Source organism: Drosophila serrata, unplaced genomic scaffold, assembly GCF_035046125.1.
Source record: "Drosophila serrata isolate PLE 108 unplaced genomic scaffold, ASM3504612v1 contig_249, whole genome shotgun sequence".
NCBI classification, from domain to species: Eukaryota; Metazoa; Arthropoda; class Insecta; order Diptera; family Drosophilidae; genus Drosophila; species Drosophila serrata.
This window is the reverse complement of record NW_028257147.1, coordinates 4200835-4213567: the sequence shown is the minus strand read 5'-3', so window position 1 is coordinate 4213567 and position 12733 is coordinate 4200835. Positions and strand designations below refer to the sequence as shown.

The 12733-nt window shown below is 44.2% G+C and overlaps 3 protein-coding genes across 5 annotated transcripts; 1 reads left to right on the top strand and 2 right to left on the bottom strand.

Moving 5' to 3' along the window:
* Positions 1 to 44: 44 nt before the first annotated feature.
* Positions 45 to 10497, bottom strand: Hyls1 (Hyls1 centriolar and ciliogenesis associated). The gene is made up of 3 exons (XM_020948858.2): positions 9781 to 10497; positions 403 to 894; positions 45 to 342 (listed from the first exon to the last, which is right to left on the bottom strand). Exons 1-3 carry the CDS (start codon positions 9878 to 9880, stop codon positions 197 to 199), a joined length of 738 nt encoding a protein of 245 aa, XP_020804517.2. The 5' UTR covers positions 9881 to 10497; the 3' UTR covers positions 45 to 196.
* Positions 1076 to 10523, bottom strand: chif (DBF4-CDC7 kinase regulatory subunit chiffon). 3 transcript variants are annotated; one of them, XM_020948853.2, is made up of 2 exons: positions 9781 to 10523; positions 1076 to 7321 (listed from the first exon to the last, which is right to left on the bottom strand). In XM_020948853.2, exon 2 carries the CDS (start codon positions 7300 to 7302, stop codon positions 2005 to 2007), a length of 5298 nt encoding a protein of 1765 aa, XP_020804512.2. In that variant the 5' UTR covers positions 7303 to 7321; positions 9781 to 10523; the 3' UTR covers positions 1076 to 2004. The 3 variants fall into 3 exon arrangements, with proteins under 3 accessions (XP_020804512.2, XP_086688845.1, XP_086688844.1); XM_086832719.1 differs by lacking the exon at positions 9781 to 10523 and adding an exon at positions 7737 to 8787; XM_086832718.1 differs by lacking the exon at positions 9781 to 10523 and adding an exon at positions 7656 to 8087.
* On the top strand, positions 10386 to 12625 carry LOC110181194 (uncharacterized). Its single transcript, XM_020948876.2, has 3 exons — positions 10386 to 10560; positions 10674 to 10987; positions 11061 to 12625. The coding sequence occupies exons 2-3, from the start codon at positions 10768 to 10770 to the stop codon at positions 11399 to 11401; spliced, it is 561 nt and encodes a 186-aa protein (XP_020804535.2). The 5' UTR covers positions 10386 to 10560; positions 10674 to 10767; the 3' UTR covers positions 11402 to 12625.
* Positions 12626 to 12733: the final 108 nt, after the last annotated feature.

Genomic DNA, 12733 nt, shown 5'->3' with positions numbered 1-12733 from the left:
AAATCCTGCTCAGTCAATATTATTTTAAACTTGAAGACAATTAATTTAATTCACATTTTAAATCTTTATTTCATTAGTCTTTTGAAGCTTTTGGAAAGTGTAAGTGTTTATGCACAATAATGAATGAAATGGATTACAAATTTTATATAAAAGTTAATGAAATGATCGAGGTATGGGATTGTAAAATATATCTTTTTTACTTCAGCTTCTGGCGTACTTCAACCCGGGCATTCATGTGCCCAGACTCGCCGGGAATCTGACTTCGAAAATGAGCCCACTCTTTCTGATAATACTGAAATAGGGCAACCGGATCACAGTGCTTGGCCTTTCCACGGCGTCGATCTGCCAAGAGGACTAATGTATTAAATACACACTCAAAGCGGGAGGTGATGGAAAACATACCCAAATAGGATCCGCGACTGGTACTGCGTGGATGAGATTTACTGCGCCGACGACGTTGCATCCTGTTAAAATCCACATTGCGACCCGATTCCCCGCCGCTAGATACCTGCGGCTCCTTCTCCTGGCGGGTCTTGCTGCGACTGCGACGCCTGCCGCGGGCTACAGGATTAACCGGATTCAAATCCCTAAGGCCAGCTGGAGGTATGGATGCTTCCATCAGGAGCTTCTCCTTGAAGAGTCGAGCTAAATCATCAGAGTTCGAGCCTCCATTCGAACGATGCAACTGCTCCTGGTCATTCTGATCAGTCCTGGAATCCTTCTTGCCACTGGCCCACGACGATGATGTAGGGGCCGCATTCTCCTTATCCTTGTCTCCAGTTAATTTGGCACGCGAGCTGACGGTGCCGCGTTTATACAAGTTGTTGCTGCTGGAATGGGTCGCCCTTGCGTTCTCCGCCAGACGCTCCTCATGCTTGATGAGCTTGCGCAAGTCTAGATTGAAAAGGAAACGGATATAACAAGTGACAATTAGCAGGGAAATGAGGATGATGGAAGGGCTTAGCCCGTGTCTGGTGGGTGGAAGGGATGAGTAATGGGGAATGGAACTGACTGCATAAGGTATTGCTAAAATTAAAAACCCTTCGTTTGCACTGCATTCAAAATAAATCAAGACTTTTGTTTATTTTCAATAGAATATTTAATTTAATTTACTCTTTGTTTTAATATTTTTTTTACACTTGCTTTTGGTTTTTGTTTTTTAATTTATCTTCGTTACATAATATAGTTTACTTTTTTGCCTTTCTTTTCTTTGCTTGAGCGTTGACTTGATAATTAGTACATGGCTAGAAAATAAAAACAGTAGAAAGAGTGTTTTGATTTCCACATTTAAAACAGAAAACGTTAAATGGAGAACTTGACTACTTAATAACTAGAAAATGAGAGATTTTTGGAATAGTCCGAATTGATTTGATGAGAGAAGGGGTACTGTTTATGGAGCATAGGGAATTTGAGCTAAACTAAGATTAAACTAAGGCTTATGTACGTATTTCTTGTGTGTAGTTGTGTGCCATTTTAAAATTAGCTACATTTAGTTGATGGATAATGGGATTTGTGTCCTCACATTTCAATTGTTCAGTTAAATTTGATGTAATTGATGACAATTGCAATATTTTTCAGGTTCCTAAAACTTCTGGTTTTTGAATCGAATATATCTCTAAATACTTTCGGCAAAAAAGAAATGAACTTCCGACTATACATCTTTTGAAGAATTCCAAGCATTTTGCTTTCAAATTCTTGGCAGTGGTTAAAAAATATAAATCTACAAAAATAAAACCCTTAAAGCATTTAAAAAACCTGAAAATAGTTGGATTCATCTATTTCAATTTCCATCAAATTTAACCAGAAATTGAATTGGGAATGGGTCTGAATTTTGAAATCCTTTTCTTTTTCTGATATCTGGAGGGAATTTGTGGCCTAAAAATACCTAAAAACTGAAACATATATGTATATTCCTCAATGTCTCTGTACACACACTAAAAGCTAAACGTGATTGGTGCTGAATGATGCGTTTCTTGATGATGATGATGATACTACAGGTGGTGCTCAGCGGCGGTATCGAAAGCGTCGGAACGGTGCCCTCAGCCGACGACAGGTGACACGCACCTCCTTCTTGAGGAACTGCGAGATGGCCAACGATTTGACAGCAGCCGTAGCAGCTTCTGCGGCACAGCTACTCGCCGCCTTGCCATTATTCGGTGGCGCATACTTGGAGATGTCGAACTTCCTCTTTGGCGTTGTCGCATTCGTTTGGTGTGGACAATGCTGATCGTGGGAATCGCCCGCCTGGGTGTTGCTCAGATCCAGATCCGTGTCCAAACCATCCGACGAAACGGTAAAGATGTCCGAATTATCTCCCAGCTTTTCACTGGGAGAAATGCAGCTGCCAAGACTTCCATTCAGTTGCGGTGTTCTTCTCTGCTGCTGTTGGACTTGACCAGAACTAGGCGTCGAGGTTGCCTGCAGCCTTTGACCATTGTGCAGGGTAAGGAGAAGCTTCTTGCCGGGCGTGGAGTGCTCTTCAGGTGGCGTCGACACGGATATAGATGGTATTCGTCCCCGCTTCTCCGGTGACGGCTCCTCTTTCTTCTTTATTCCAACCTGAGGCTCATCGTAGGCATCTTCAAAGACATCCTCCTCCTCCTCGTCGTCATCCTCCTCTTCTTCCTCTTCGACATCCGCATCGGTGGCCTCAATTTCCGCCTCATCATCCTGCTGCTGATCAACCGAATCCGCCATGGTTTCATCTTCCTCGGGCAAGCTTTCGTTGTCATCGGCATCCGGCGGTTCGGCAAGCTCATCTACATCAGTTGCTGGCGGAGTCATTGCTACATCTTGACGGGGATTCTGCTTATCGCCGGATGGGGATGCACCATCATCCTTATCCACGCCGCCACCACCCGTATTTCCACCACCACCTTCATCGTCTTCATCTTCCTTGCTTAGCAGCTTTTCTCTCGATGCCGAGGTGGTAGTAGTTGTTGTGGTCTGCTCTTCTTCCGTTTCCATCGGTTCTTGCTTTATTGGATTAAACTCCGCAAGACCCATTTTAAGGAAATTAATTCGCTCATTTGGCATGGATCGACCCAGTACTCCGCCTCCATTGCGTCTTCTTTGAGATTTCGGCCAACCAGTTCGATTTGACTTTAGGTTTTTCCTCTTCCTATAATAGGTAGCATACAAATTCTGGCTACTCATCCGACGACTCGTGCCTCCTGGTGGTAGGTTTCCTCGGGCCAAGTCTTCTTCATCGTCGCCACTTCCACCGCTGCCCAAGAGCAGATCGTAAAGATCAAACTCGCTAGTAAAGCAGCAGTCTGATGGTGGTGGCGTCTGCGGGGAATTGGTTGGCTGCTGTTCTCTTCTCTCTTCAGTCACCGGCTCTGGCACTGGCAGCCGTTCTTCAACATCCAGATCGTACTCCTTGCCAGCGAGTTCCAGATATTTGTCTAGTTGCCAGGCAGCGAAACCCGGATTGCTATACTGCATGGCTTTGTCCAAGGCCTTAAGAGCACAGGGTTCCATCTCGTATTCCAGCAATCCCTTTTTGCTCGGCAGTTTGCGAACTCCTCGAAAGACTCCTCCCATTCCGGGTTGTTGTGGTGCTGGGGGACGTACTGTTCCAGCTGCCGGCGGATTAGCAATTCTTCTCTTACCCTTGCCCTTGCCCAAAAATACCTTGGCTGCTTCTCGTTGACTTGTGGAAAATTCCAAGCGGCGGGAGTAGCTCGGAACAAGGGTTTGTGTTACAGCAGGAGTCAGCCGACGACTCCGAGCGGGCGAAGAAGCTGCCGTGGGCGTAGGATTTGGCGCTGGAACTGGAGCTGGCGGGGAATGATCGTATTTGTTTTGGCCTCGCCTCATTCTCTTGACAGTCTCACTAATCTCGGTGGCAAAGCGTAGCTCCTCAACCGGTGTGGCAGCTTGGGAACGTGTAGTTCGTGGTGATGAAGGCGCCATCACGGGTTCCTGTTTCAGCGGGGTTCTCAGCTTCGGTGCAGCAACCACTGGAGGCGGTGGCTCCTCCGCCTCGGAGTTCGTTTTGCTCTGCGAATCCTGCCGTTGACGAATGATGCAACTGACCAATGCCAGGGTAGAAGCATGCTCTCGGGGCGATTTCCTCGGAGGCAACTCGGTTATCCTTGATATCTGCTTATTTCGGCAAGTGATGCCACTCCTTTGGCTATTGCTACAACTGGAACTGGAGGTGCTCCTAACTCGCTCTATAAGCTGCACTCGATCACCAAGAGATCCCGATGCAAACTCCCTTTCCAGGAGTTCCGGTGTGCTGGCCTTGCTATCACATTTGGCGGCTATGGCTGTGGCAACGAGGGCAGATCCCTCTAGCTGCTGCTGCAGTTGTTCCTGCTCCTGCTGGTAACGCTGAAGGAGATGCAGCTTTTTGTGCTTGTACATTGAGGACGAAGAGGAGGATTGTGCGGCTTCCTCTTCTCTTTTTATTTCTTTTTTCGCTACAGGTTTTATCGCCAAATCATCCTGGGGCTGCTCCTTCTGTTCACTATCCTTTTGCTCGCTGCGGCACAAGGCACAACTGTGAGCTGGCAATGTTTTGGCCATGGGTATGGGACCCATTTCGTAGGGCAGCTTTCTGTATCGCGTGCTGCCATAGTAGGTGTAATAGTGCTCTTCCCCTGCATCCTGCCGTAAGAATACTCTATTCCACAGCTCAGCACTGGGCAGCGACTCGAAGGTATATTGCATTTGTTGTAGTCTCTCGCTTTTACTGCAATCAAAAATCAAATCTACGGACTGCGGCACTGCCTTGGGTTGCTTACTTTTGCTGTTGTTTTTCGTGGGACTCGAGGGCTTCTGGCTCTTACCGCGGCTCCTTCTCGTCGGCGATGATTTGGTTTCGGCAGTTAGCTCAATTTCTCCGGCACTACGATTGATAGTTAAACGGGATAGTCGACGAGCTGCTCTTTGTTCTCGTGTATCCGTGGATATGCGAGTGCTGCTGCCAGCTTTGGTTGTTTTACTCTGATTGCCAGCTATGTAATCCTCGTCACTGCCCGACGACACGCTGCTCTCTAGTTCCAGCTCCATTTCCTCCTCGGAATCACCATTCTCCAGTAGTACATCCAGTTCTTGCAATTCCTCCTCATTCTCTTCCTGCGGTATAATTTCCTTCTTGATTTTGATCTTTGTCTTTGCTGATTCCCCCATCCGATCCTCCAGATTACTGGTCATCCGCCGGCCTCCAGTTGTCTGCCTCAGCTGCTGCTGCTGACGACTGCTGGCGGTGGCCGCTGTTACAATGGCCGTAGCTGTGCGACTACTCTTCCTGGTGGCCGCCACTACTTGGGCCTGCTTCAACTTAATCTTTAGCTTCGGCTGTGACTGTGGTTGCGGCTGCGACTCTTGTTCTTCTGGCTGGATGGGGGCGCTTGGAAAGCGCTGCTGATTGTTGCTATTGCTGCTACTGCTTCCGGTGGACAATTGACGCTGGAGTAGATTCTGACCCGCTGGTGCTCCTGCAACCTTTCTTCTCCTGCCCACAGCCTGAGCTCGCTTGCGAAGATTCGAGGCTGGTAATAGTCCCGAGGATTCTTTAGTTTCAGCTTCGCTCGTGCTTGTGTCCAAGCTGGCGGAGGAGATGCTGTACCGGCCCCTGACATCTGAGGTGGTCTGACGATCTACATCTGTGGGTAGTTCACTGCTGCTCCTCGTTGTGGTTGCTGACACCGCTGTTCTGGGGAACATAAAGTTCTCCGCCTCACCGTTGAGCCGTTGCAACTCAGTTTGGCGGATCTTTTGAAACTTAACAATCAGCGATGGTGAATCCACTTGGTTGGGAGGTCTGCCTCTTCTCGGTGGCGTGGCACATTCCTCCCTGGTTTCCACCACCTTGTAGAGGGATGAAGGCGGCAGCATAGCCCTAATGGGCGGTGATAAGCCAGAGTTCTGTGTAGTTTTCTTACGACCGAAATTCGTTGTCGTTGGCGTTGCGGCTGCCGTGGTTGGATGCTCCTGGCGCTGCAGCTCCGACAAGCTACCAGGTAGATTTCCTGAAGCCTTCTTGCCTCCGGGAGAAGGTGTCTGTGGTGAGGCTGCTTGGAACTTCTCTGAAGAATGCTTGCCCTTGGTTATTCGCTTCGATTTCTCACGCAGTGCTGGCGATGGCCTCTGGCGGGGACTCTGCTGCTGCTCCTCATTACTTAACGTTTCATCCACATCCATTTCCAGTTCACTCTCTTCGGGCTCCTCCGCCAGAAACTTATTCACATTCGCTGAACTAAGTATAAGAGTATCTAGGGCCAGGAAATTCTCAGAATTCTTGGCAAACAGCTCGTGATCCTTACTCTGCAGGTGGATATTTAGGATATCGTATTCCAATTTGCAGATTTCACACACTCCTCCTTGTTTCTCACTCGAATCCTTGGGCTCACGGAAATTAGATCGCGGACTATTTGGGATGGCAGACTGTTTTTTGAGTTGCTGCACAGCCGGATGCTTGGGAAGTTGCTTTTCCTCCTGGGCCGCTGCTGGTGGTTTTTCTTTTTGCGATGTGCGTGAACCCAAAGACCTGCGGGTCATGCTCCGATCCTTCTCCTTGGTCTTGGATTTGGTTAGCAGTCGGAAGGCGCCGTCCTCGCTGCTTAAGTCAATCTTTGGCCAGTCGTCTGGCTGCTTAATAAGATGATAGTAAGGTCTATAATTACGCTTGACAGATTCAATCTTCACATATTGCTTCTTTAGCTGAATGTGATGGGGGCTAGCTGTGGCGGCTCCTCCTCCACTTTCCTTCTTACCCTCTAGGTATTGCTTTAGCTCTGTTTGAATGCGCTTGATAAAACGCTGTGCGTAATCCGTTTGCCAGATGGTATAGCTTCTCTTCACAGATGTCGTGGGAGTGCTATTGCTGCTAGTGTGCGCCACCACCCCTACCGTGCTCCTTCGCACACGACTTAGAATAGCATCCGCTCGCGATTGCCTTTGATTCGGTTTTCTTGCCAAACCATCATCCTGTTGGTAATGGCTTGTGGGTGTGCTTGGTGTTCCTGGTGTGCCGGGTGTTCTGCCTGTTGCAGCACTAACTTCAGGCTTATCGGTGATAAAGTGGGTGATGCTATCGCTCAGAAAGAACTCGAGATGTCCGCCCAGAGCCTTGATATCGGTCTCAATTCGCTTGGCTAGCTGATGATCGCAGATGTCCAAGTAGAACTTAAAGTGGCACAATGGACGTTTGCTCTTGATGACCTTTACTTTTGGAGGAGTGGCTGCTTGTGCTGCTGCTGATGTTGATGTTGCTGCTGCTGCTGTGGTGTGGCTAGTTGTTGTTGTTGCGAGTCTGCTGGCGCTTTGTTTGTCCGACTGCGGTTGCATACCTTCTGGCGCAAATTAGCTGCAGTCAAAGGACCCAGAATTAGAGAGAAAAAAGATTGGACAAAACGCCATTAATTACAAAAGTCACATCTTGAAACATTTAGCCTACAGTCGAACTAGCAAAACAAACAAAATTGTAAGGTTAACAAAGCTCCTTCAGTTCATTTAAATTAAAAAAATTTAAAAAAAAATTTATCATAGATTCATTTAAAATTATAAAATTTTTATAATATCAAACTAATTGTTTGGAATAAAAAAGAAATTAAAGTAGGAATTATAAAATCTGTTTAACTATATAACATTATTTTTGGCGGTCTTGGTAACATTTTCCCTCCAATTATAGAGGACCTTACTTGGAACTTGTAATGTTAGAAGTTGTTAGAACACACGTATGTTTTAGGAAATCCGACTGTAGTTAAGAAACCAACACCAACCGCATTTATAAACTCCTTTGGCCACGAAATAAAATTTGTTAACAAAATAAAGTTAAATCACTGCGAGAACTGGAAATCCTTTCCTTTAGCCTTCTTCTTCTTCTTCCTCTTCTCGTTTCTCCTTGCAGGCGTGTGTTATGCAATTTGGCATTTGGATACACACAGATCGAATCAATAAATGCATTCGAATGCATTTCAGTATGTATAGCCTAAAGGCCCCATCCACAGTTGAGTGTGAGTTAATTTATTTTAATTCCAAACTAAAATGGGCCGACCGAACAGCCCAAGCGGGCGGCAAAAGAAGAAGAAGAAGCAGCAGCTGTGCGGCGGCAGGGTGGCCAGACTGTGAGGGGGTGCTGCCACATTGCTACAAAACTAGTGGTGGCTCAACACAGCAATTGTGCAATTGTGCAGTGCAAAAAACTCACAAAAACCCATGTGTGCATGAGTAAGAATTTAAAATTGTTATTTAGTTAAGACAATATAAACAGAAGAGTAAAATTCTGTGATTTTTTTTGACAATGTTTACAGTCATTTTAATTAATTCTTGATGATAGATTGGTTCAATAAATTAGTTGTTTGTCTTTTTAAACATTCAACTATTATTTTTAATATTTGCAATTATAACTGCTGAAACCGAACTGCTAAAATGCTATTTTTATCTTTGCTTTTCTTTTTTTTGCAAGTTACTTTTAAATGTATTCATCATATTTGCTTTGTTTATTTTGTGTACGTATGTCAAAAACAATGCGAATGAGGTGGCAAAGAAATAATCACCGATGACCGATATTAAACTCGGAACTGCTAAAGGTCCGGCAACCTTTCCAATCCCCCGCACACACGCTCACCCACCCGTAAATAAATTAACTTCTCGACAACACAAGTCGACGGGCTTTAAGATAACCTGAAAAACGAGCACATCAGCACGCTGCGCTGGCACTTTTTTCGTTCCCCCCACTTTTAATTCGCCATTACAACACGAAACGGTGGCGCAAAGTAAAATGTGAGAGAACCAAGTGGCAACCCTCAAGCGGCAGCAGCAGCAACAACAACAAAAAGAAAAATAAGAAAAAGAGGACGATTACACAAAGCGTAAGGCGAAAAATAACACACGAAAAGTAACAAAAAAAAAAAACCAACAAAGGGAGAGCGGGTGAGAAGGCAAAGAGCAAGCACACAGTCAAAGAAAATAAACACAGTAGCAGTCAAAATAATAGCGATATAATTGTATTCATATTAAATAATATTTATAGGTGAAAGCCCGCCAACGGCTATTGTACAATTGATGTATTTCTGTTTTTAGAAAAAATAAAACAACTTGTCTTAATATAGTATACCCTAGTTCCACTATGTTGGCCGCAGCTGTATATGTATGTCGGTAGAAAAAATTTCATGTGAAGTCGCGGATGAAGCTGACAATGCGGTGGAGGCCGAAATACACACACGCACGCACACAGTGGTAGATGGAAGCCAGCAGAAAAGCAGGCCCAGGGCAACAACAGCAATGGCAAGCAAAACAACAAAAAAACACAGTTTTAGTACAGTGGTCACACAGCCGCCATGTGTTTTGAAATTTCCACTGGAAATTATTCATTCAATACCACACAATAATATGTCTTGAAAACGGCTGCCACAAATGTTGTTTTCCTATGGGTTTGCCGGTCTTTATTCGATTGTTCCGATATGTTTTGAATGGCGTTTGTTGTTGTTGCGAGTACAACCACTGTACCATACGTAGCCGTAGCCGAAGAGTGTGTGTCGGTCGTTAGTGTGTGTTGTTCACAATTTCCGAGTAATACTCGTTTTTATTTCTTCTTTATTCCAATGCACTGTTGGTTGCTGCTCTTTCTCTCGCCTGCGCCTTCCACGCACGTTCGTTGGCAGCAGCAGGGGCAAATAAATAAAAAATGGTGACGAATCGTTTGAAATTCAGCAGAAATGCCGATGAAAAATACGTTGTGCATAAAATAACAAACTAAAAACATACACTCACACGCGCACATATCTGGCGAAGAAGGAGGAGGAAGAATGGCCGATAACTTACCTTTCAGAAATTCACGGAGTTGCTCGGCTGATATATTCCTATAGCCCAAGTCATTTAGATACTGCAGTATAGCCCGTGCATCCAAAGGCAAATGTGACATTTTACTTTTTGCCAAGTCGAGCAATTGTTCTTGATTTTTGTATTGTTAATTTTTTGTTTATATTCCACCCTCACACACACACACACTCACAAGCGCGCTCACACGAATGCAAAATCGCCGTTTCTTCTCTCCTTCTCGTTTGTTTCGTTTTTGCTGCTGCTTCTTCTTATGTTGCTGCTGCCTGCTCGTCTTCGTCGTGCGCCGACAATCGAAAATTTTTCACTGTACTTTTTCTCGCTTTTGTCCACTGGCACCGCGTTGGCCGTATTTTACTAGCATTTACTTGCTTTAAACTAATTAGTTGCAACGCTGAATATACACACTGTAGGGGAAAGATCGGCGTAGCGTCTATTTTGCCTTCGTCCGTCGTCCCGTAGTTAACGCCTTTGTTATTTTTGCAATTTTATACACTTTCCCAGTGTGGGGCGTCGCCAATTCATTTGTGCACGCCCGGTTCGAGTGCGGATATTCACTTTTTTCCTATTTTCACATATTTTCTCGCCAGTTTTGTAACAATTTTCACCAATTGAAAATAAAGTGTACACGAACAGAGCAGCGCACACACGCTCGACCAACCAAATTTTCGTGGTTATCGATAACCGGGGTCGCCAAGTTGTGTCTGGAGATGGGCGATGGTTGCTATGGCAGAGCACTTCAAGGAGAAAAAGTCACGACTTTAAGTAATTATCAAAATATATACTACATTTATCATTATATTAATCAGTGTACATATATCTGGTAATTATTTACAAATTAAAATATTGTCTGCTTAAATTATTCTAAAATTTATAAGAGGGTTGCATTGAATAAATTTTTAAATGGGCTTGAATGTCGTGACTACCACCTATCGCCAATGAGAAGTATCGCTAAGCCCGCTGAGTATCGATATGCAGTGCTTGTCATCACTACCACCTACACCAGCGAAAGGTTTTTCGTCGTTGCTTTGTGTGATTCTCCATTCGATTCTCTGTTCTTCGTTCTGCGTCTGCGTCCCGTTCGCGTGCATAAAAAAAGAAAACGAACCTCTTTTTACCCCGTGTATTCGTGCTCAACCATCAATTCGAAAAATGTCTCGTAGTGCGTACCTGCTGTGTGTGCTCTTTTTGGGTGAGTGCTCTGCAACGCGTGGAGAAATCGCGGCTTTATGTAGACTAAAATCCGTTTGATCTGATTTTCGCAGCCTGCAGTTGCTTGATTTACAGTGCGAGCGGAGCGCGGAATTACCGGAGGGGCTACAAGACCACAGAACCGCCCACAACGACCCCACCGCCTCAGACGCCCAAGGAGTTCCTGGACAGCAGGCCGGGTATCTCGACATTCGGAATCATAGCCATCATCTTTACCGTGATAGTCCTCTGCCTGATCTTCTACTACGGCATCATTTGCTACCCATTGTTGTGTCGTGACGAGAAGAAGTATCGGTTTATGGACGTCTCGTCGACGATCACGGCGGCTACCTCGCGCTCTATTCAGTCCATAGAAAACTATCCCGATCAGAAGCATCATCATCAACTGGCCTGATTTCGGATAACGTGAGGAGTGGAAGACAGGTGGTTTAGTTATAGGTACATATACATATATCTCTATTTAGTAACTCGAAAAAGACTTCAACGCCGGCCAGAAACAAAAATGCATCAATATGCTTACAGATTTCCAGCCCTAGATGAAACTTATAAGGGAGTAAGCCGAGGAAATATTTAATTGATTGTTTAAGTGCAATATTTAAAACTATTTTTTATTTTTGGAGTAGTCTATTTTCAGAACTGCTTTTTTAAATCTCACAAAATGTATTTTAAATCAAAAATATCTCTGTAGAAAGAATAGGTTTAAAATAATCCATCATGGATTGATTTTTCTATTTCTATTTCTTCTATTTAAAATTGCACTTAAATATCACTTGGCTTTTGTTTGTCAGTTCCATCGTAGGGCTTTAGTATTAAACATAGCAATAACCAGTTGAGCGGTTCGCTGGAAAGGGAATTAATCATTCATAATTGTAAATTGGGTTTCCCCATACGCATCCCCGACCGTTTCTTTATCTGTTGCTTCTCTTAATCCCAAGGCTCAACAAGTTTTTTGGCCTGTCCTCCGTCCCTTCTACCTTATTTCTTTGGCCTTTCGCTGTGGCCAGCAACAGTTTTTATATCTTTTTGTGCAGGTAGTTTCAGCCGTTTACACATCGCTTTGTGTCCCTCGCCCTCTTTTTTATTTTATTTTGGACAAAGCCGATGTGTGGCAATTGAGTCACGTCGCCTGGTTTTTGTTATTCCCTTAAAAAATCTCATGGAATTTGGCAAAGCAGCCAAGATCGCCCAGTCTTTTTTTATACAGCCCAATTTGCATACAGAACTAAATCCGAACCCTTTGTGATGCCTCGAATTTTTCCCATCCAAACACACACAGGTTGTACTTAAATCGAAACCAAGTACTTAATATATATACATATATAACATGCCAATTTATAGTCTAAGCGCCAATCTGCCACTACGAATATATTTTATATAAATACGCTTTTAAGCAATCTTAAATTTTGTGCATTTAGATCAGAATGATGAGTATCTTTTGTATACAAAATGTGTCAAATTACGTTTTTAGACGTATTCCTAGAGTTAAGCATATCCAGTTTTATACAGATATATCTCTTTTTGGACCTTTTTAAATGAATTTTTACAAAACAAAACAAATATGAAAAGAAAATAAATGTTTTTACCGTAGCCAACGGAAAAATGAAACATTTTTATGTAAGATCTTGTGTGTGTTATTGGGGAACATCAAATTGGTAAATATAAATTCTTTTTAAAAATGTTTCTACAGCTCCTAACCGCAGAAACTCTATAATCTCTTTATGTCATA